Raw genomic sequence first — 25,484 nt, forward strand, 5'->3', positions numbered from 1 at the left:
GCAGATTTACTGGCAATGGACTAGTCAGGATCACTACAATGATTGGTGTTGGGAAGTACCATGCTGTATTGCCGCGACGAAGCTTGCATAGTTAATGCCATCAGTCAGTCACAGCCTTTTCTTTACGTTGTTTCACCATTAAAATATACATTATCATACAGCCTTCTCACAGAATGTCTGCTTTTTTCAAGTTTTTCTTCTGAGTGAAAGGAAGAAAATTATTTTGCCACTGTCTTCAAACTGAAATTTAAATTTCAGCAGCTTTGGATTTGATGTAATAAAATATTAAGAGACTCAGAAATTGCTCTTGTAAGTTTAGATTGCTTACTTCTCAGTCTAAAGTAGGGTTTAAACCTTAACCCCTATGTATGATTTTAGCTACCTGTTTGAGTTAACTGTCAGAAACTATCTCGCTTAGGTTAAAGATTTACAGTTGTTAATTGTCTTGCTGTATTCTACTTCATGTGTCAAAACACATGGAATTTTAATTTGGAAGCCCACATTTACACATTTAACAATTCCACAGGGTCAAGTCTAATTTTTCATTTTAATTTAATCAGTCTTTTCCCCAGGATACTAATTGAAAATAACTTGAGTTGCCTTTAGTTGTAATTAATAAGTTTTATTACGACTTGGTGATACTGTATCTTTTTGGTCCTGGAGATCTCAGGGTACTGACCTTGTTCTTGATCTTTAGGAACTTAAAAGGATAATTTGAATTGGTGTCCAACCAGCTTGTCTTCAAGAAGGGTAGGGGCAGAGTACCCAGTTGCAAGTTTGTGTAGCCTTTAAATAAGTGTATGGTGAGCTATGAAGTTAGAGTGTTAAATTAGCTTCTGGCCTGTCCACATTGCTTCCAAAGTTCACTTTGCATTTTAGAAGTCCTTACTGATCTTAAAGTAAATAAAGAGAATTGCTTGGAAACACAGATATTCTGAGAGACATTTGAACTTGCAAAAATAAAGAGTGCTGAAGGCAAGGTGCTACTGGCTGGGCATTACAGACTAGAAACCTGCATTTAAATGTTAAACTGCTTGGGTAAGATGACATGTTTTCCCTCATATCTTCTCCCCCCCAAAATGCAATGTGTCTCCTTGCCATTATCCCACAAAATAGAATACTCTTTTTTTATTTTAGTTTTATTTGGAAGAGGGACTAGAGTCTGGATTATTTAGAGGCAAGGAAGGAGAATTGAGGTCTTTTCAATATTAGATATTTCTGTCTAAGACAAGGCATATGTCTTCTTTTAGGTCTTTTACTAATTAGTGTTTTGTAGTTTTCTCCATAAAAATTTCACACATTTTTGTAAATTTTCCCCTCAAGGTTTCTGATAGTTTGTGGCTATTGTGAATGTGTTTAAAAATCATTATCATCACATTTTCTTATGTATTAATGTTGGTATATTAGAAAGTTTTGTACTTAGGCTTTACTTATCCATATAGTCTTCAGTTTCATCATCTAAGAAACAAAGGGATTGGGTTAGAATAAGACATTTATAAGGATCTTTCAACTGTTAACATCATGTGGTTCTGTGCCTCTATATACTTTGTGAGGTGAGTGGGAGTTGTACCACCCAAACTTCAGATAAGTTCTGTGAATATAAACCAACAGCAGCTTTGTTAATAACTGTTAGCATGTATTTAACACACTTCATTCTCTGCATAATGAGTCTTTAACATCTTGAGGTAGAGTGAATACTTACCATTAAAAAATAACCCTCAAAAGTACAGTTTCTTATTCTGGTTGAAATGATGTACTATCCTCACCCTGCAGTTTAGTTTGTTACTGTGTTAGTTTTACTGCATATGTTCTCTCCTAAAAATAAATGTCCTTTAAACCATAGTTTTTATAAACATTTGCATCTCAAGTCAGATTTTTCCTATAACATGGATTTTATTAGAGCAGGTTATGCTACAAGAGCTTTCCACCACACGTTCATTCTCTTCCCTACCTCTGTCCTAAGGATCCTATGTGCAGTTGTCAGGAGGTTCCATTGGGAATGCATAGTATTCTTGAAGAATTATTTTAATATTTATTTCTGCTGGGTGGAGGGAAGCAGATGTATATTTGTAATCCCTGAGAATATATTCAGTCCTAACTCCCAAATATACCTGAAAAACAGGCCATCTTTTATAAAACCATAGGTTATATAAGTTTCTGTCTAGATGCTGGCCAGGAATTTCTTTCAACAAATCGAAATGGCCAAAGAAAATCCCCCCCCTTAAATATATAATTATTATTTAAAATTTTTAAAAATTTATCTTTATTGTTGAAAGTATTACAGATAGCCCCCCCTTTTTCCCCCATTGATCCCGTACCCCCCACATCCACACCCCTCCCCCCAAGGTCTTCACCACACTAATGTCTGTGTCCATGACTTACACATATATGCTTATAAGTTCTCTGATTAATCTCCCCCCCCACTCCCCCACCCCCGCCTTCCCACTGAGATTCATCGGTCTGTTCCATGCTTCTGTGTCTCTGGATCTATTTTGTTCCTCAGTCTCTTTTGTTTATTAGATTCCACATATGAGTGAGATCATGTGAAGCTGAATCAGGAAGAATCAGAAAACCTGAATAGGCCAATAAAAACTGATGAAATTGAAACAGCAATAAAAAAACTCCCAGCCAACAAAAGCCCTGGTCTGGACAGCTTCACAGGGAAGCTTTCTAATTCTTTAAGTTGTAGGGTTAGATAGTCTACTAAAAATTATTTTTGCTTTTTGAGGGAGGCCTGCAGTGCTGTGAACTTCCCTCTTATGACTGCTTTTGCTCTGTCCCATAGATTTTGGGTTGTTGTGTGTTCATTTTCACTTGTTTCCAGGAAGTTTTTGATTTCTTTCTTGATCTTATTGGTAACCCATTCATTGTTTAATAACATGCTATTTAACCTCCGTGTATTTGAAAGTTTTTGAGTGTTTTTACTGTAGTTGATTTCTAATTTCATGCCCTTGTGATCTGAGATGCTTGATATGATTTCAGTCTTCTTGAACTTCCAGAGACTTGTTTTATGTCCTAACATGTGGTCTGTCTTTGATAATGACCCATGTGCACTTGAGAGGAATGTATATTCTGCAGCTTTGGGGTGAAATGTTTTGTAAATGTCAATTAAATCCATCTGATCTAGTGTGCCATTTCCAGCCACTGTTTCTGTGTTGACTTTTTGTCTGGATGATGTCCAGTGAAATCAGTGGGGTGTTAAAGTCCACGACTGTGACTGTATGGCTGTTGATCTCTCCCTTAAAGTCCTTTAGGTTATTATTCATAGGTCCTCATTTATTGCCATTTTAATTCTTGATGCCTATGTTTCTCTCTCTATTTCTTCTTCTTATTACAGCAGTCCCTTTAACATTCCCTGCAATGCTGGTTTGGTGGTGATAAACTCCTTTAACCTTTTTTTGTCTAGGAAGCTCTTTATTTCACCATCTATTTTGAATGATAGCCTTGCTGGATAGAGTAGTCTTGGTTTCAGGTCCTCCTTTTGCATTACCTTGAATACTTCATGCCATTCCCTTCTGGCCTGTAGAGTTTCTGATGAGAAATCAGCTGACAGCCTTGAGGGAGCTCCTTTGTACGTAACAGATTGTTTTTCTCTTGCTGCCTTTAATATTCTCACTTTGACTTGAATTTTTGGCATTTTAATTATGTGTCTGGGCATGGGCTTCTTTGGATTTTTCTTGCTTGGAACTCTCTGTGCCTCCTGAACTTGTGTTACTTTTTCCTTCACCAAGTTAGAGAAGTTTTCTGCTATTATTTCTTCAAACAGGTTCTCTAATCCTTGCTTACTTTCAACCTCCTCTGGCACTCCTATGATGCAAATATTGTTACTTTTTATATTGTCCCACAGCTGCCTTAGACTGTCCTGTTTTTTTAATTGTTTTTTGTTTTTGGGTCTCTGATTGATTTTTTCTACCCTGTCTTCTAATTCACTGATCCTCAGCTTCCTCTAATCTGCTGTTTATTACTTCCAAATGTATTCTTTATTTCTGCTATGTTATTCTTAATTTCCTTCATATCTTTCCCATAACTTATCCAAAGATAAGTTTCCATATCTTTTTTTCATGCTGTTGAGCATCCTTACAGTCAGTATTCTGAACTCTGTATCTGATATATTGCTTGTCTCTGTTTCATTGAGCTCTTTTTCTGGAAACTTCTCTTGTTCTTTCATTTGGGACTTGTTTTTTTGTCTCTCCATTTTGGCTGCCTATTTGGGTTTGTTTCTATGTATTAGGTAGATCTACTAAGACACCCTGTCTTTTTGGATGGTCTCTGGTGCAGGCCAATGTCAGACGCTGTTTGTGACTGACCTTGAGTACCCTGTTTGGAGCTATCAACAACCCATGGCTTGAGGTCCCCTTTTTTGGGGCTGGGTGCCTTTTGACAGGACCAAGATGCACACCAAAGTCTGCTTTTCCAAGATCCAGGTCCAGACGCTGATCAGGCAAAGACTCAAAGGACTCTGAAGTCTGCCTCTACCTGTAGGCTGATTAATCTGATTCTCTTAATGAGCCTCAGGCTGTAGAAACTCCATGGGGTAGGGTGAGAGGTTTTCCAGCAGGGTGGGGCAATTGCTTCCCTACCTGGCAAAAGCTGCTTGGAAGGTAAATGTCTGCCTCTGCAGCCTGGGGGAATGACTTGGCACAGGAAACCAGAGGGGTGCCCTCTGAGCTCTCTCTTGATAGCTCACAACCGTAGATTCTCCTCACATAACTCCAGTTCACTCTGCCCTCCCTCTGCTGGAGCCCAAGGTGAGTGGCTGCACATGAAACTTGTGCATTGGCTCTTAAAGAGGGTGCTTGCATTTCCAGATGCCTCTCCCTGGCAGACAGAAACGTGGATGCTTTTCACAGCCAGGTCTTATGTGGGCACCTTTCTCAATTCTGGTTTTAGACCCCACAGTTCTCACTGGGAACCCCCACAGCTGAGATCTCCCCCTTGACCTTTAGCTGCTACCTTTGGGAGTCCAGCCAGCCCTCTCACCTCCGATTTCCTGCCCGTCCCTATGTGGTCTCCACTTTTCTTCCTAGGTTATGAGGGTGCTCTCCAGCTCGTCTTCAGTTGCAGTTGATTAGTCAGGATGGTTTTTCTATATTTTAGTTGTTCTTCCAGTTTGGTCCTGGGAGAGTGTCAGTGTAGCTTCCACTCTGCTTCTTTCTTTAATCGTCTTGGCCAACAAATTTTAAGCCTCATTTAAATAGGGTTCCAGAAAATGAATTCAGGGAAAAGGTTGGTGGAGGTCATACTGGGGTGGCACTGAGCTAGTACTAACTAGTATGTATGTATGTTTGTATTTAGATTGTGGTAAAATTAACTTAACACATAACATAAAGCTTAACCTCTTAAACCATTTTTAAGTATACGGTTAAGTAGTGTTAGTACATTCACATTGTTGAGCAGCCAGTCCCTAGAACTCTTCCTCTTGCAAAGCTGAAACTCTATATCCCTTTTAAAAACTCCCCATTTCCCCCTCTCCCCAGCCCCTGGCAACCACCATTGTACTTTCTGTTTCTGTGCGTTTGAACCAGTAGTTATTTTTTGAGAATTTGACCTTTGTGCCAGCTGAATGGATTTTGAGGATGAATTGGAGTGTAATCCAGTAGAACCAGTAGTTATTCTCCAAATCACCATCAGCTTCTGGAATGTGGGATTTGGAAATTGCTGTTCTTTTCACTTGAGGAAAGGTTGATGATGATGATGATGATGACGACGACGATGACGATGATGGTGATGATGGTAGAGATGGTGGTGATGGTGATGATGGTGATGATAGTAGTGAGTGACTAACATTTATTGAGCAGTCATTACTGGCCTGAGGTTGGAAGAAAGGCCTGCTTCTTCTGGGATGAGAAAGAAAAGGCAAGTTTGGATGCATAAGATGAATAAACATGCAAAAGAAATTGAAGAAATTCTTTGTTTCCTCTATCAGGCACAAGACCAGGTTATCTGGTGAAAGTTAGGGGTCTCAGGTTGGTTAGAGGGCTTGAAGAAAGTGACAGAAGTTTGGAATTACTAGGAAACAGGGTAGGAACTTGATCGGGATACATATTATTATAATGATAATAATAAAAGTGGTAATAACAATAAGAACAGCTAATATCTGTCCTGTGCCATCTCCTGTTATAGGCGATTTATGTTTTAACCTTTATAGAAACTTTATTAAAGTAGTTTTCTACAGAAACTAAGTGGTAAAGTTAGGATTCCAACTTCATTCCCTTGCCCCAAGTATAAGCTCTTTTCTCTTTCTGCACCGTAATGATAATGGGAGTGTCTACTTGAGAATGAAAGCCAGATATTTAAGAGTGTAACTTAAAAATTGTTCTTCAGAGAAAGGAGGAAGAGTAGACTGAAAAGAAAAGGTTTACATCCAAAATATAACAAATATGTTGATATTTTTTTCCACTAAAATGGGTAATGCCCTTGCTGGGTTCTTACCTAACTGAAGTCAGCTACCATAGCCCTGTAGAAACCCAGACCTGATCATATGACTTGAGTTAGATATCTGAAATTATAAACTCATTTTCTCCCTATAGGCTGTATTTCGGAAATACTGGATTGAGGTTAATGCCAGCAAGTTCTTCAATTTCTATACAGGGGGAAACGAGGACCTTTTTATTTGTAATTATTGTTATTGAATTGGTACTAGTTGTACTCCTTTTTTTGAATTAAGGGACTGTGTTACAAAGTATAAAAGTTATTAACAATAGCATTTCTTTATGCAAGTTCATTATTACTCTAAATAAATGCAAATTTTATAAAAAGAAAACCCCATCTTTCTTAGAATAATAAATGTAAGCTTAAGTTTCTTGTTTTGTTTCTGTTTGACATATATAAAGGTCCTTTCAAATATATAGATGAGCAAATGGAGGGAGGCTGAAAGAGTTTGATATAAAAGAGACCAAAACAGATTAAGTTATAACTGAACCTTTGTGCCAACTAGTATTTTAATGTCCAGATGGACAGACAAACCCTTATTAATTTATAAGGGTAAACTCATCTAGTAAGATCAAATATTTAATTTCTAGGCTGTAATTAATTTATATCAATACCCTTATTACTCCAGTGGGCAAATTTGTTACTGTGTTATGGATTAGATTGACATTACCTAAAACGGTAGAATGTAATTTTGCCCCTCAAATCTCCATATGTTAGATTACTTAAAATTCAGGCTGAGCATTTTCCTCTCCCAGGTTTAACTGTTTTAAACTTCATAATATTTCATTTGCTAAATTGTATCCTGTGTACTCACTCTCTACCTTGTTATGATGCCTAATTCTTTGATTTCAATATTAAGAAAAGAACTAACAATAAGGTATGAGATGAAATACAGTATAGATGAATTCTAACAACATGGTATATGCTAGGTGCTATACAATAGGGGCCGGGTTTGTTGAATACTCTTTTCATAAGTAGAAAATGCTTACAAAGATATTTTTGAAGTTCTGCTATGAAGAAAGATTGCTAATGAATGAAAAGAACTTTTTGTAGACCCTGATTTGGGAGTGTGGTAACAGGTACTTTTGGGTTCTATACACAGAGATCCAGGCTAGGAGAATACCTCAGAGTAAAGTTATCTAAGTTTTGTATCCAAAGTTATTAATTCCTTCAATTATGAAAAGAAACCACAGATTGCATAATGGCCTTGGTATTTTGTTGGTATGGAGAAGATGATCTCAGAAGACTTTGGAAGCCTGTGTGTGAAGCCTGTGTTGGGATGTGTGTGACATGTGCCTTTTTTCCGAGTTTTAAATCTCAGCAGTCTTAGACACATTTTTGAAACTGTAGATGTCCTAAGTTTGCAAACCCAAACCAGTGCACAAAGCAACTAGTTTTGCCTGTGCCAAGTGCATACTTTGCTGAGCTTTCTAATCTGGGCTCCAGACTTTATACATAGCAAATCCTAACCTCTGTCAAGTTCTGCTTATGAAGCAGAGAGGAGTAGAGAGAGCAAAGATGAAGAATATGGAAATACATGCCATTTATAGGGTAAATTACCTTGCGGAATTTGCTTCCTCATGGACCACTGTTGTTTAGTGGCTGAACTGGAAAGGTCATATTACATAAGATGAAGAATGATAGCCCTGGCCAGTGGCTCTGTTGGTTGGTGTGTTGTCCCATACACCAAAAGGTTGTGGGTTCAACTCCTGGTGAGGGCACATACCTGTGTTGCGGGTTCGATTCCCCTGTCAGAGCATATACGGGAGGCAACTGATTGATATTTCTCACATCGGTGTTTCTTTCTGTTTCTCTCCCTTTCTCTCTCTCTCAAATCAATTTAATCCTGTCCGTGCTGACTAATGGTTGTAATAGCCATTTCTACTTTGGGATATGTTTGGCTGTCATCTTCTTGAGAATATGGTAATTTGTAGCCATTGCTCTCAGCTTGGTGGGGAGAGCTAACATTTAAAGGCTCTGTCCCCGGTGGCTTACAGCTTTTTTTTTCATGAGCTGCTGTTGCTTTTGAGCTTTGAATGTAATTTACAGTAAGAGTATCGGTTTCAAAAAATGCATGTGAATATTAAATTCACTTAATTCATTTTCATTTTGCTGAAGAGAACTTGGATTTATATCTTCTTACAAGACATTGGCCCCATCTTCTTTTTCTTAACCTTAAGTCATTGACCCTAGAAATATATTTTTCCCCCCTTTGCTTTTCCTTTAAATGAATAAAACTTCCCTTTTTGTGAGTTGTAGTACAGTTTCAAACTATGTTTAAAATATGTACAGGGGTACACAGACCTGAAAGCATTGAAAAGTTATGAAGAGCCTAGGGCAGAAGTTAGCGTGTCTGATAAGTTTAAGTCCCCTCAGATTATTTGCTTTATAGGAAGTGCATTAATTATAGATATTTTCCAAATTATTTCCTTCTAAGGGATATATGCTATTTTACATAGCTACCTTGTAAAAATATAGATGTATTCCTGAAATTACAATTTTTCATGAGAGAAACAGCTTTAAATGAATGATGAGTAGTTGTTTTTCAGCAACATGGTAGATTAGATGCGCAGAGAGAAGCTCTTTCTGGTCAGAACATTTTTAAATGAAGGAAAAAATATGTGAATACATATAAAATATATGTAACATTCTGGAGCTCATGCAAGAAAAGCAATTGAAGACCTTGAAGGGACTAGAAATCGTGATTTCATAAGGTAGAGTAAGCACTGAAGGTGGTATTTATTCTGAGGGTTTCTTATACAATTAGAGCAAAAGGGAGGGACACGAATGAAAGAGGAGAGCAGGATGGGAGGCCCTGTTGGAGACTGGCCCCGAATGGTGACCCCTCAGTGGATGAGTAGGATAAAAGATGCCCTGCATACAGACACTCGTTTGTTAATGTTTTGGATTTCGATGGAGAGGTGGGGGAAAATTCTCCCATGAAACTGCCTAAGCAGATGCCTGCACTCACGTGGATTTGCAACCAAATTTCATATTACCTGTGAGGCCCGAAAATCTCTAAGCTGATAACTTAGTTGAAAGTACTCCCAGTTGGTTGTGATTCCCAGTGTTAGGGAAAATCAAATTCAAATGTCTGATTTGAAACACACTTTATAGATAGGCCTGACAGAATTTCTATACATAAAGTTGCAAGAAACATGAATTTGCACAAGAAAATAAGCAACTAAGTTAGATGTGGCATATTGTCTTTTCCATAGATGGCTGCAACAATATTTCCCGACCCATGTGCTCTTCTAGAACCTTGCTATTCTGCCATCTTAGAATAGTCTCTGTCCCGCTCCATTAAACCCAGGCAGCTTTTGTGACTGCTTTGACCAAAAAAATATGACAGAAGTGCTTTTATGTGATTTCTGAGGCTAAGCCTTAACAAATGCCACACATTTCTTCCGTATTTTCCTGGGCTGCTCATTCTTGGAACCCATTACTGTGCTGTGAATAATCCCGTAAAGTCCATGGAGATACTACAGGAGAGGATCTGAGGCGTCAGGCCCATAGTACCAACTCAGCTCCTAGCTGACAGCCAGTGCTGGACTTGTCAGCCTTCATAGGTAAGCCATCTTGAAAGTGGGTCTCTAGGTGATGCCACATGGAGCAGAGACAAGCTGTCCTTTCTGAGCCATGGACAAATTGCACATTTGTGGGCAAAATAAGTGGTGGTTGTTTTAATCCACTTTTTGGGGTGGTGTGTCACACAGTGATAGATAACTCAAACATCAGCAGTAACAGTCAGTCTTGTAAGACTCCAGATTTTAAAGAAATAAAGGAGGGGATTAAAATACATGATAAAGAGAACTTCAAAATTGATGAGGAAGATCTCAGTGTCAGTAGAACTTCTAGAAAGAAAAAAACATAAGCGAAAAACAGTAGACTGCTGATACAGGTTGGTTAGAGCTGAAGAGTGAAATGAAAGACAGTCAGACCTGAAGAAAATTTCCAGAATTTAGTACAGAAAAAGAAGAGCTGGGACACATGACGTTTAGTGACATAGAGGATGACAAGATACCACATACTTCTGATTTAGTGGTTCTCAGACTTCTTGATATTTCCGTTACATTCTTCAGAATTATTGAGAACCTGAAATTGCTTTTGTGTGTGTGAGTTACACTTAATATTTGGTCACATTTCTGTATATATGTTATCGTTCAATAAAAAATTTACTAAAACAAAAAGATGACTCCATAGGGACAGTGAAAAGATAAGCCAAACATGAGAAGATGTATTGGGCAAGTTTGTTATCCAGAATATAAAGGAACTTCTCAAATTAAGAAAAGATAGAGCCTGGCCAGTGTGGCTCAGTGGTTGAGTGTTGACCCATGCACCAGGAGGTCCCTGGTTCTATTCCAGGTCAGCACACATGCCTGGGCTGTGGGCTCTGTCATCAATGGGGCTGTGCAGAAGGTAGCTGCTCAATGCTGATGTTTCTCTCTCATTGATGTTTCTATCTCTCTCCCTCTCCCTTCCACCCTCTCTAAAATAAACACATTTAAAAAAATGATTACTTTTTTTTAAAAAAGAGAAAAGATAGAAAAAAGGAAATAGGAGACTCATGAATAAGTTTATTTCACAGAAGCAGAAGCAAATGGTCCATGAACATATGGGAAGATCCTCAACTTTTTTAATAATTGAGGAAATGCAAATTAAAACAGTGAGTAACTGTTTGTCCCTTACCTGCCACCAGACTGGGAAAAATGAAAAATAACAGTTGTTGCCTGGTGTGGCGTGGCTCAGCGGTTGAGCATTGGCCTAGGGTCCAGGAGATTGCGGCTCGATTCCTGGTCAGGGCACATGCCCGGGTTGTGGGTCGATCCCCAGTTGGGGGCGTGCAGGAGGCAGATCAATGACTCTCTAATCACTGATGTTTTTTCTCTCTCTCTCCCTCTCCCTTCCTCTCTCTGAAATCAATAAAGATATATTTTTTTAAAAAAACAACAGTTGTTGGAGATGACATGGAGCAGTGGAAACAGTCTCATGGTTGGATACAACCATTTTGGCTTTACTAGTGATTCCTAAGTAACCCTGGTGAAACTCTTGCACTCATGGCCCAGGAAACATAAGAATAAGTACTGTTCTTAATAGCTAAACATAGGAACAACCCAAATGTCTTAGCAACTGTACAGCAGTAAATAAATCTGGCATATTCATACAGGGGTTACTACTTAGCACAGAGCAGATTAGGCGCCACTACATTCATCTTCATGGAGGAATAGTATAAATATAATAAGGATCGAAAAAGACAGTTAAAATAGTAACATCCTATTTTCATAAAATTTAAGAATAGGCACACCTAAGAAATATGGTGTCTGGTGATACGTATATGGTAAGATTGTAAAGAAAAGCAAAGGAATTATAGCATAAATTTTAGTATAGTGGATATCTTGAGGTGGGACGTCTTTAACAGTGTAAAAATTTTGATGAGCATATTGTTGAAAGGAACCCTGCAGTGATTCTTTTCTAAGGAAATAATTTTGGTAATTATATATTCTTAATTAATATTTTGGTAGGCGTTCTTGCATGTAAACTCCTCCAGTAGATATATTTTGAATTTAATTTTTACAGTTTCTTTGTGTCAGTCTTGTTAAGTAGGGAGCATGCCTAAGTAGAAGATGAAGCTTGGAGTAATTATCTACAAGTTCAAGTTTAGTGGTTGTAGCTTTAGAATAAGAAATCAGGCCTCTTATCCTGTCTTAAAATTGGCTTACTATTGTTAAAAACAAAAGACTGTTCCTTCGTTTATTTTTTTTGGTCAGCAGCTGAGGCACCCTTTTGCCTGAGTCTGTTGTTTATTAAAAACCTCCATGCATTGACATCTCTTCCTTTTCTTAAGGAATATGAAACCCAATAATTACACACAGACCTGACCTACTTTGGAGGAACCAGAGGACAAAGAACCCTAGCTTTCTTCATCCTTTTTGGTTAAAAAACAGATTTGGGGAGTCGAGGGTCAGTACTTCTTACATTTATTTTTCTTTGAAGACTCTTAACACATTGTTCCTGTCCCACACATTAGAAATTTCCCCATGTATATTTAAAAGCAAACCCAAATAATCTCTCAAATTAGGAATCAGCACAACCTGTTTTGATAGCTCTGCTTTCAAGCTGCAAACAGGCACACCTTTTATTTAATAGGTGAGGACACTGAGGACTATTAGAGGTAAGGTGATTGGCCCCAGGTCACAAACGGTTCTTAGAAATGGAGTTGAGAATTGAACTCTAGATCTCACCTCTCAATTCAGTGATCTTTTTGCTGTCTCTGATTTCTGAATTGTTCTCCTGAGCCCTAGTGTTCTAAAAAGGTTTGTCTATCTCTGAACCTTATCCTCAGGGTTAACAAGAATAGGTTCTTTTTCTTTTCCTGTCTTATGTATTAAGGTTCCTTCGAGGCTCTGTTCAGAGGGGAAGAGATTCTGCTACTGTATATGTTAGCTTTCCTCCTCCCTACACTGAGCCCTTTATTCTGTGCCGTATTCTACTCAGAAAAGTGCATTCGATTTATTGGAGGCCTTTTCTTTCACTTTATTTCAAAGACTGCTATGTGATCCCTGTAGAACTCTGTGACCCAGACACCTCAGGAAAAATCCAGAGGGCTTTTATTTTATTTTTTAAAGTTATTTTTTAATTTATCTTTATTGTTGAAAACATTACAGATGTCCCCTTTTTCCCCCATTGACCCTTTCCATCCACTCCCCTCTATAGGCCTTCACCACACTATTGTCTGTGTCTATGGGTTATGTATATGTGCATATAAATTCTTTGGTTAATGTCTCCCCACCCACTCCCGCCTTCCCTTGAGATTCGTCAGCCTGTTCCATGCTTTTATGTCACTGAATCTATTGTGTTCATCAGTTTATTATCTCCTTTAGAGTCCACATATGAGTAAGATCATGTGACACTTGTCTTTTTCTACCTGGCTTATTTCGCTCAGCATAATACTGTCCAGGTTTATCCATATTGTCCCAAAGGGTAAGGAACCCTTCTTCTTAATAGCTGCATAGTATTCCATGGTGTAAATGTCCCACAGCTTTTTTATCCACTCACCTACTGATGGGCACTTGGGCTGTTTCCAGATCATAGCTATTATAAACTGTGCTGCTATGAGGGAGTAATAATTATTTTTAGTATGAAGTTATTATCAATTAACATTTTAGTTCCTTCCAACAGTCTACATTCTCCATTTTCTCATGTCATAAATCTCATCCTTGTGATTTTCTACATGGAGTTTCTCAGGGTCTGTTATTTTTCTAAAAAGATTTATGCAAATATGTCTATTTCAAATGAAACTATAGCTGATGTCTGGAGAGTCTTTTGGGTCTCTTTGGCAATTAATTAGGGGTCATACTAATTTGCTTAAAAGTAATATTGTCATTAGATCAAAAGAGGGTTCACTAGACAGTGGTAATGGGTTGATTTTTGCTTAGTAAATTAAATAATAAATGATTAAAGTGATTCTAATGGTTAAAAATTTAAAGTAAAATTCTTGGTGTTATTTTAGCAGCTTTTCAAAATTCTACACTTGTATAGTAATGTCAGTTTAGAACTATCATAGGTTAGAATTTAAGATGTATGTAATCTTGCTAAGGGAAAGGATGGACAGTCTTATTAAATGTTAACTCTGTTATTTAAGCACATACATCATTTAGTTGCATTTTAACATTTAATGTGAACAATAATATTAACGTAAATATAATATATATTATAACCCATATATTATATATGAATGGAACAGTTTTTCATTTTTTTCTTTGCTATTGTTGTTTATCAATTATTTCACCCTCACCCTTAACATAAATATCAGAAGTTTGAGAATTAATTTATATTTACCATTAGACTTTCTAGGGGAGTGATTTAAGTTAAACTTTACTGTTCAGTACATGAAATGCAAATATTTATTATGGAAATAAAATCTGTTTGAGTAAAAAATGTGATGACTACTAAATATAAAGAACTCATTGAATCCAGAACAAGTGCAAAACACCATAATGCAATATATTCCCATTTTGATGGAATCCCAGGGGGGTATTTTCTGCCAGCACTGATGGTGTGCAGCTGTGATTAGAAAAGCTCCTCAGAAGGTACTTGGTGCAGTGGTCCTGACAGACACAGGGAAGGTGGCTTTTTAACTCTGGGCTGCCACAGAGAAGACAGCCTGGTGTCATAACCATTCAGACTAGAAGTGAATGGTTTGACAAGATGTATGTCTTGACAAACAATTAGCTCACACTACTGGCACCTAAGGATATGAGAGTTTAGAAATAGGAAGGATAAGATGCTATCTGATTTTAATAGAGATTGCTTCCTGTTTTCCTTAACTCTTCATTACCAAGTAATTGGGAGATATAAGAGATGAGGAATTTAGGATAGTTTTTCAACTGTGGTTATGTTTCCTTGGTTCACTCAGCTTCCTTCTCCTGCAGGCTATATTATTAGGCCTTACGCCATATTAATTTAATTTAAGACAATTTAAAATATGAACTGTGGCTGACTGTGTTCACCAGGAACAACACTACCATTGTATGGTTAGCAAGATCCACAATGCAGTAAACCTCCTTTGGGGAAGCTTAAGGAAGTTATGCTGTGCCAGTTGACTGTAGTTCTCTTTCCAGCTGGTGCTTTAAAACACTTGGAGTGTTCTAGGTGCTACGTCTAAATATGCTTAACAATACACAGCCTCCTTGATAAATGCTGTTCTTTGGAAGAGCATAACCCTTCTGTGAGTCTGTGTTATTTTTACCTATGAGCTGGCACTCCACATATATTTCATTAAGAAAATTCATCTTTGAATGCATTCAGCTTTCTGCCTCCTTCTAACCTCACAATTCAGGCCAATGCAGAGTTCTTTATTCACATTGTCTCACCTTCTCTGTGACAAACATTTCATCTTTCATAGCTTAATTTCCTACCATAACTTTAAATTTTTCCTTGAAATAACTTCTGCCTGCTTTTATTTTATTTCAGAACATTTCTTTACAACCATTATTCTTTTTCTGCCCAATCTTCCTCTCTTTTCAAAGCATCTCCTAACATGGTCTCTCCTAGAAAATGTTCCATGTGCACTTGAAAAGAATATATATTCTGCTATTTTGGGGTAAAATGCTCTGAAAATATCAATTAAATTCATTTGATCTAGTGTGTCACTTTAGGCCACTGTATTTTTGTTGATTTCTCTCTGGAAGATCTATCCATTGATGTCAATAGGGTGTTAAAATACCCTACTATGACTATATTACTGTCAGTCTCTTCCTTTATATCCATCAATATTTGCTTTACATATTCAGACCGTATGTGATGACACAAGACAAAAATCAATAAATTTAAGAAGATTAAAATCATATCAAGCATCTTCTCTGACTATGATGGTATGACACTAGAAAAAAACTGAAAAATACACACAGACATGGAGGCTAAATAACATGTTACTAAACAGTGAATGTGTTAACAATGAGATCAAGGAAGAAATCAAAAGATACCTTGAAAGAAATGAAAGTGAGAACACAACAACCCAAAATCTATGGAACACAGCGAAAGCAGTTCTAAGAGGGAAATTCATAGCATTACAGGCCTATCTCAAGAAACAAGAAAAATCTCAAATAAATAATCTAACTTTTACACTTACAGGAACTCGAAAAAGAACAGTAAACAAAGCCCAAAGTAAGTAGAAGGAAGGAAATAATAAAGATGAGAGCAAAAATAAATGAAATAATAAAACCTAAAAAAAAAAAAAATACAAAGGACCAATGAAACCAAGAGCTGGTTTGTAAGAAAACATGAACAACTATATGTCAACAAGTTGGACTATCTAGAAGAAATTGATAAATTCCTAGAACACACAATCCTTCTAAATGAATTAGGAACAATCAGAGAATCTAAACAGACAGATTATAACTAATGAAGTTCAAGCAGTAATAATAAGAACAATAATAAAACTCCCAACAAACAAAAGTCCTGAATTGGGTGGCTTCAGAGGTGAATTTTACCAAACATTCAAGGAAGAACTAACACCTATCCTTCTTCAAACTAGTCCAAAAAATTCAAGAGGAGGGAAGACTCCCAAGCTCATTTTATGAGGCTAGCATTATCCTAATTCTACAACCAGATAAAGATACTACAGAGAAAGAGAATTATAGGCCTATTGAACACAGATGCTAACATCCTCAAAATATTAGCAAACCGGATCCAGCAATTTATTAAAAAGATCATACACCAAGATCAAGTGGGATTTATTCGGGGGATGCAAGGTTGGTTCAATATCCACGAATCAATAAACGCGATGCATCACATAAACGAAATGAAGGATTAAAAACCACATGATCATATCAATAGATGCAGGAAAAGCATTTAATAAATTCCAGCACCCCTTTATGATAAAAACTCAGCAAAGTGGGACTAGAGGGAACATTTCTCAATGTAATAAAGGCCACATATGACAGACCATAGTCAACATCATACTCAATGGGCAATAACTACAAGCCTTTTCCTTAAGATTGAGAAAAAGACAGGGATGTCTACTTTTACCACTATTTTTCAACATAGTACTGGAATTCCTGGCCACAGCAATCACACAAGAAGAAATAAAAGGCATCCAACTTGGAAAGGAAAAAGTAAAGCTGTCATTATTTTCAGATGACATGATACTGTATATAGAGAACCCTGAAGATTCCACCAAAAAACTACCAGAACTGATAAGTGAATTCAGGAAAGTAGCAGGATACAAAATAAATATCCAGAAATCAGTTGTATTTTTATACACCAATAATGAACTATCAGAAAGGGAAACTAAGAAAACAATCCCATTCACAATTTTTTCAAAAAAAGTAAAATGCCTTAGGAATAAATTTAAGGATGTAAAAGACCTGTGCCAGGAAAGTTATAAGACACTGAAGGAAGAATTTGAAGAAGATATAAATAGCCCTGGCTGGTATGAGTCAGTTGTTTGGAGTGTTGTCCTATACACTGGAAAGTTGCTTTGATTCCTGGTCAGGGCACATACCCAGGTTGTGGGTTTTGATTCCCCAGGTGGGGTGTGTGTGGGAAGCAACCGATCAATGTTTATCTCTCACATTGATGTTTCTCTCTCTTCCCTTCTTCCTTTCTCTCTCTTTAAAATCAATAAAACTAAATTAAAATAAAAAAACAGAAGATACAAATAAGTGGAAGCATATACTGTGTTCATGGATGGGAAGAATTAACATTATTGACATGTCCATACTACCTAGAGCAGTCTACAGAGTCAGCACAATTCCTATCAAGATAACAGTGGCGTAGTTCACAGAACTAGAACAAACATTCCAAAAATTTACATGGAACCACAAAAGACCCTGAATAGCCACAGTAATCTTGAGAAAGAAGAACAAAGTTAGAGGAATCATGCCACTGGATATCAAACTATACTATAGGGCCATAGTAAACAAAACAGCATGATGCTGGCATAAAAACAGACATAGATCAGTGGGACAGAATAGAGAGCCCAGAAATAAACCCATGTACGCCTTTATAGTCAATTGATATTTGACAAAGGAGCAAAAACATACAATGGGGTAAAGATAGTCTGTTCATTAAATAATGTTGGGAAAGTTGGACAGATACGTCCAAAAAAAAAAAAGAGACCACATCCTTACACTATACACAAGAGTAAACTCAAAATGGATTAAAGACTTAAAAGTTAGCCTTGAAACCATAAAAATCCTAGAAGAAAACATAGGCAGTAAATTTTCAGACATTTCTCTCAATAATTTTTTCTGATATATCTCCTTGGCAAAGGAAACAAAAAAATAAACAAATGATACTACATTAAACTAAAAAGGTTTTGCCCAGCAAGGGAAACCAGCAACAAAATGAAAAGATAACCCACTCAGTGGGAGAACATATTCGCCAGTGATACATATGACAAGGGGCCAATATCCTTGGGGAACCACCATACTATTTTCCATAGTGGCTGCACCAGTTTATAGCCCCACCAGCAGTGTATATTTGCTCCATTTCTTTGCCAGCATGTGTTATCTTTTGTCTTTTTGATATGGACATGCTAATAGGTGTGAGGTGATAATCTCATTGTAGTTCGGTTTGTATTTCGGTGATGATTAGTGATGTCGAGCACCTTTTCATGTACCTGTTGGCCATTTGTATGTCTTCTTTGAAAAAATAACTGTTTAGAATCTTTGGCCCATTTTTCAGTTGGGTTATTCGGAGTTTTTTGCTATTGAGTTGTATAAATTCCTTGTATATTTTTGGATATTAACCCCTTATCAGATAAGTGGTTTGCAGATATTTTCTCCCATTCCATAGGTTGCCTTTTTATTGAAATTCATTTTAATAAGATGTTTTAATTGGCTTAAAATAGTATTTCTTCATGTAATCAATATAAAATTTATTAATGAGATAGTATACATTGTCTTTTGATATTAAGGCTTTGACATCTGGTGTATATTTTACATTTGTAGTCCATCAGTTTGGACAAGCCACATTTCATGTGCTCAGCAGTCACATGTGGCTATTGTATGTTGTATTAGACAACACAGATCTAGACCATAAAATGATTTTAGATCTGAGCTGAAAGTAATTCACAATGACAAAAGTTTGTTATCTGCCTAAGTTTTAGGACTTTTCAATGAGTAGTAGATCTTTTCCTAAAAGAATGTTGAGAAAAATAAACTTTTCTTTTAAATATGTTTTTATTAATTTCAGAGAGAGGAAGGGAGGGGGAGAGAGGGAGAGAGAAACATCAATGATGAGAGAGCCATTGATCGGCTCCCTCCTGCATGCCCCCTACTGGGGATCAAGCCCCCAACCCAGGCATGGGCCCTGACTGGGAATCGGACTCATGATCTCCTGGATCCTAGGTCAGTGCTCAACCGCTGAGCCACACCTGGCTGGGCAAAATAAACTTTTCTTCACATTGTCATAATGTTTTCTCTTCCCTTCTTAAAAGCATTCATTCTTTTTACAGTGTTCTGTGAAGTGATAAATGGTGCATATGCTTACTAGTGTAAGGCAGCACTTTTTTTCTTTTTGGAGGAATTTTAGCACTTGTAGGCTTTGCATTGTCCTTCCAAGTAGTACAGTCCATTTGTTGTAGCACATCCCTGAGTGAAGAGACCTACTTATTGCAGATGGGTAAAGAGGAAGGATGGTTTGGTTTGATCTTAATATCGAACTTTTCCTTGGCTTATTGGCTTTTATTTTATTACCTTATCTTTCCTGTGATTAGGATATCAGGATATACAAGTGAATTATTGCTGTTGTGAAGAAACCACTGTTTTTTTCAACTTTATTACCTATGAGCATTACTGTGCTTACAAAAATGAGGTAAGAGTCGAAAGAACTGTGGCTTAGAAGTAAGAATTAAAGGGGGATAATGGCTATTTTTTCCCCTTCTAGAATGAATGATAAAGAACTGTGACTTTAAATTTGGCATAATCTCAATTTAATTTTTTTGTACCACATGCCAATGGAAAAAGAAGAATTTGTTGAATGGAAATATATTGGGTAGTGAAATTCTTAAGGACTCTCACGGTCTATCTGTTTAGCAATATATTTGATACAATGCCATGCTTAGTTAATATTAGTGTCAGTTCACAAAATCATGCTCATTGCAAGATAAAAGAATTATGTGTAGAGCAGGCAAACTTAAGAAATATATGGTCACTTGGTAATGTGTTAGAAGTTTTCTTCTTGTACTTTTTATGTGTAGTGCAAGTATGTGATTCAGAGATTTTCAGCACCAAATTCTTTGAGGGTTTTTCTATTTACCTCCAATTTATTTCTTCCTCTGGACACATTTAATTTTTCAAGCAGCTGGTGTGTACTTTGTGCTAAAACCTTTATAAGATAGCCTCTAATAATCTGTTGCAGTAAAACGTAATAATCCTCAAAATAATCATACCTGCTTGCCAGCTACCTGCTCTCTGACGGCGTAGTTTCTCTGTCTCATTGGTATTTTTCTGCTCTTTAGAGAACCTCCACTTTCCAGTTTACAGTGAAGGTAGGAGCTTTAGGAAGTTGCCTTTTCTGCTGAGTGGTTTTATCAGGCACGTGTACCAAGTGGCACTGAGTGCCCTCCTTGCTGGTGTAGCTGCTCAGTATGCATGGAGGATGGACGGGGCCCAGCCTGCCGTGAAGAAGCAGACCACTCTCTCTGGCACAGCCCTCAGGGTCAAGTCTTGCTGTGGGTTCCATCCTGAGGTTCCGTGTGACTTTCCTGAATGGAATGCATTTTTCCCCCCAGTTCTATTCCTTCTATGTTCTTTGCACATCAGCTGGAAGCAGCCAGTGGATTCTGTGTGCTACCCACAAATTGTTAGGTATTTTGCTTCTGGGTCCCCCAACTAGTTCCTTGAGTAAGGAATTGATGTGTTTCAGATCCTGGATTTTGTTACTTAGTGACTCAAATTTAATTTTTGCAGAGTAATGCCTAAAGTTTAAGGCTTGATTCCAGAAAAGTAGAATAAATAATAGCAGTACATGTAATTAATGTATATTGTGTGTTTACCTCATGCCAGGCATTATACTAAGCAGACTGCATGCATTAGCTCAGTTAATTCCCTACAACCTATAACATGTATTCTATAGTTGCCCACATTTTATAGATACGGAGCTAAAGAAAAATTAACTTGCTCAAGATTATACCCTAAGGGACAATTCCAGACACCAGAGTCCTCCTTCCTTTTTGCACTATATTCAGCTGCTAGGCAAAGCTTCACCTTTCTGTGTTTTGTTGAATCTTGAGTCTTACTGAAGAGTAGACAGGTTGCCCTGGCCTGTGTTGCTCAGTGGTTAGAGCGTCTACCCGCAGACTGAAGGGTCATGGGTTCAATTCCTCATCCAGGGCATGTACCTCTGTTGCAGACTTGAACTGAAGCCCCCATTGGGGAAGCCTGTGGGAGGCAACCAATCGACGTCTCTCTTACATCGATGTTTCTCTCTCTCTCTCTCTCTAACTCTCCCTCCCCTCCACTCTCTCTCAGAAATAACAATGGAAAAAATATCCTCAGGTGAGGATTAACAAAAAAAAAAAAAAGAGTAGATGTTTTCAAAATCTCTTTGTGTCTGTCTTCTAAGACAGATTATATACTTAATGCACTTTTCCCTGAAGAGATAATACCTTTTAGTATGTATTATCATGTTCTCTTTATGTGAGGTCAGATAGATTTCTTGTTAAGAAATCTAAAAGTACATCCATACTATGCTACTATCTTATATTAAAAATACTTACTAATTGCTTAGTATATGTTATAAGATCTTAATAGCCAACTTTGTTCTTATAGATGATTAGGTTTGGTTTTCTCTTTACGTTATGAATGTCCTGTTTCCTCAGAATGTAAATGAAATTCAGATTGAATCCACTGTGAACCAGGAGTCCCCTGTATGACTCTCCCAATTACAGTGTGACCTAGTACTCTCTCAGGGGTGAAAAAGCACAAAAATATTGTCATGTGCATTGAAGACTCTCATTCCACACCTCCACTCTCCAATCCCCTGTTACTTTTTCTATGTTATCCATTGTAGACATGGGCAGAATAAGAGATTTCATGTCCAGTTTTTGGACAGTTAACAATCAACAAATCCTAGTTGTGCTTCCCAACCTTTTGTGCATAGTGGCACACACAGAACATGAAAATATTTTCTCTGAGGTACACAAACGAGGTTCTTTGAGACTGGACTTCCATTGTCACCTACCCACAACCTTAGGTATACCTGTAACCCATTTTCCAGCACTTCTGTGCGTTTCTAAGCTTATTATATACAGGGTGCCCCCCCCAAAATGTATACATACTTTGAATAATTATTAATTTCAATGGGTTAAATCTGAAAAGAAAGAAACATCAGTTGAGCTAAGAGTGTATACATTTTTTTTGGGACACCCTATATATGAAAGTACTCTGTAAACTGTAATGTGCTATTCGTGTGTATTTATTTTATAAAAGGACTTTATTCTATAAAAGGACTTTATGTACTCTGATTTTTTTTGTTTTGGGAACTGTTCTTAAAGAACTAGGTACAGATGCCAGACCAGTTGCCAGAGTGAGTATGTATGTGACTTGGCGCGGTAATGGGAAGAGTGGAAATGCTAGTGGTTAGGGGTCATATGATTCAAGACTTCTTATAGAGATCAAACAGCTGGTGAGATTTGTTAATTTTGCTATTTCTCCTCATGAAATTCTTTACCCTCCTTTCTACCCATCCCAATTCTTTCCCAAGATATGCCTTCTTTGTGAAGTCTTTCCCTATGTCTACTTCTTTTCCCCCAGGTGAAGGTCACACGCTATTATTGTTCCTTGTACAAAGTACCTTATACCTTGTCCAAAGCTTTCCTGATTGTATTTTCAACACTGTACTGTTTGTTCCACATGTTTCTTTCCCTACTGACTTGTGAAAGTTCCTTGAAGTTGAGGCTATGTCTGGTGAATCTTTGTAGTTCAAGCTGCACGCAGCTCATTTTATTACATTCTGTCATTAGGCAGGGCTTAACTACTCTTTGAATTTAGCTAACAGTTGCCTCCTTGTGCCTGTCTCCCGCTGGTCCGCATTCTACCGTCTGCAGCCCTCACAGCGCCGTTCCTTCACGCTGGCCAGCACACACCCGAGGCATCTGCCGGGCAGAATCCACGTGGTGCTCGTTTCTCTGGGCTAAACATTTTTAGTATTGATAGTTTGCTTTCTTGGTTTTTCTTTTTTGCTTAAATAAGTATGACTTCTCTCTACCTCTCCCAGTGTTTAGAATCACAAAATTTTAAGAATTGAAAGGGGCTAGAATTTGCCTAGTCCTGGTCCTTCATCCAACTAATACTCATTGATTACATACTGATTGAGTTATTGGAACTGACATACAGAGATATTTAGAGGCACCACAATATTTTGAATATTTCATTAAGAATAAAAGGGAAGTTTAGATTGAGTAGGTTTTTTAAAAAGTTCACCTTTCATTGTTTTAAAACGTTTGTGCTGCTGGGTATTTTCAGAATAACGAGCAGAAGAACAGGCGTTCGTGCTGATGCTGTGCATCTCCACAGGACAGAAGGACCTTCGGGTTCTTACCCTGTTGTTAGTAAGAATTTCACTCCAGCCCCGCCGGGCGCAGCTCGGCGGCTGAGCGTCCACCTGGGATCCGCGATCGGGGTTCGGTTCCCGGTCGGGGCACATGCCCGGGTTGTGGGCTCGATCCCCAGTCGGGGGCGTGCAGGAGACAGCCGATCAGTGACTCTCATCATTGATGTTTCTCTCTCTCGCTCTCTCTCCCTCTCCCTTCCTCTCTCCGAAATCAATAAAGATATATTTAAAAAAAAAAGAAAAAAAGAATTTGACTCCAAAGCTAAGCTACTTGGGCTTCAATCCTGGATCTATGCATATAAATGGTATCTCTTTGTGTCTCAGTCTCCATATTTGTAAAACAAGGTTAACAATAATAATATGGGGCGTTGTGAGGTTTAAATGAGTTAGTACTTGCAAAGCACTAAGAATTATGTCTGGCACACAGAAAATCTTCAGTATATGGTTACTGCCACCGCCACCACCACCACCACCACCACCATTATTGAGCTATACAAGCGCCTGGCGAGATGTGGAACACACCTTTGCAATTTCTCGTTGAAGCTTACTAAATCATCTCTACTTACAATATAAGTTTATTGTCTTAATAAGAGGCCCTACATACATTCTCTGCATCAACGCATAATTTACTCAGCCTGTAACCACATCTATGTAGTAATGAAGTACTTTGTCACAGGGTTTTACTGTAGGAGCAATTTAAGAAATGGCAGAAGACTCATTAGCTTTTGAGTCTGTTTCTCTGAGACAAATTTGCTAAAAATCCATTTCCTGTCTTTTTAAAAAGAGTAAATTCATTTTCTTCATTGTCATTCTGTAAACAAAATATTGGCAGCTTGTGTTTTGTGGAATATAATGTTTTAAAGTGAATTTAATTTTCCTTAGCCAACTGCTTTTAATGATGCATCAGAGTAAATTTTCTCCCCTGTTGTCAGGTTGCTATCAAGATCATAGACAAGACCCAGCTAGATGAAGAAAACCTGAAGAAGATTTTCCGGGAAGTTCAAATTATGAAGATGCTTTGCCACCCACATATCATCAGGCTTTACCAGGTGGGAACCCTATGGCTTATTGTATGGCAACAAAAAACCGGCCTTTGGAAAAGCGGTGGGTGGTGAACATCTGCAGCTTCTTTTGTTTCTGTGTTCTTATGTCCACCCTAGTATTTCCCTCCATGGTATCCCCTGCAGGACTCATGTTTCCTCTGGCTGTTTAAAATGCCCACACAGGCATTTTAAATTTGTTCTTTAAAACTTGGGTGCCATTCTTAATGACAATTACATAAAAAGATTATTCAGAAGATGATGAGAACCTATTTATTTAGATCAGAATCCTAAAACCGAATGGGAAACTCAAAAGAAACAGTGTTCAGAGAGATGAAAAGCCAGAGATGAATATAACATTTTAAAATAACATTATTTGAATACTAATTTCTGTGATAATGTTATGAATTATGATGGCAAAGGATATTTTAAGTATGGCTTTTTGTATCAGTCAGAATCTACCTATTTTCTATTCTAGTAGTGTCTTGACTTAGTTTTTAGTTTTCCAAGGTGTAGCATTTGATTATTTTGGTAACCAAGAGATTGAGTCTGTATAATGGAAGAGACTTTTAATTTAGTTTTCTTACCTGTCTAAGAAACATGAGTATTCCATGCTATCATAAAAAATGATTCCCTTGCCTTACTGCAAAAGCAGTAAATCTAATTGCTGGAATTTTAAGCCAGATCGGAGGGGAGGATCTTGCCTTAGCAGGCTGGTGGAAGTGTTATTTTGGAAGAGGTGGGGCTTTGGGGTGCTTTTCAAATTGCACTGTGTTGGCAGCCACAAGCTCTGCCTCTACTTAGAGTCATTTCTGCTCACTGCTTTCTACTAGAACAGCCATCACCTACTTCTGCAGGAAGTGACCACCCATGTGGTTCATTTGCTGCTGTTGGTCTGCCTTAAATGGTTACTGGCCCAGAAAAAATCATGTCATGATGTTAGTATGTGTG

General features: G+C 37.6%; 1 protein-coding gene across 3 annotated transcripts in view; it reads left to right on the forward strand.

Moving 5' to 3' along the window:
• The window catches only part of SIK3 (SIK family kinase 3), a 260,030-nt gene that overhangs the window by 111,536 nt on the left and 123,010 nt on the right, over positions 1-25,484 (forward strand). For all 3 annotated transcript variants that reach the window (XM_087821520.1, XM_087821521.1, XM_087821522.1), the window contains exon 2: positions 24,426-24,542. In XM_087821520.1, coding sequence (XP_087677646.1) covers positions 24,426-24,542 — 117 coding nt within the window. The remainder of the gene's footprint in view (positions 1-24,425; positions 24,543-25,484) is intronic.

This window comes from Miniopterus natalensis, chromosome 11 (assembly GCF_054644295.1).
Source record: "Miniopterus natalensis isolate mMinNat1 chromosome 11, mMinNat1.hap1, whole genome shotgun sequence".
Classification (NCBI taxonomy): Eukaryota; Metazoa; Chordata; class Mammalia; order Chiroptera; family Miniopteridae; genus Miniopterus; species Miniopterus natalensis.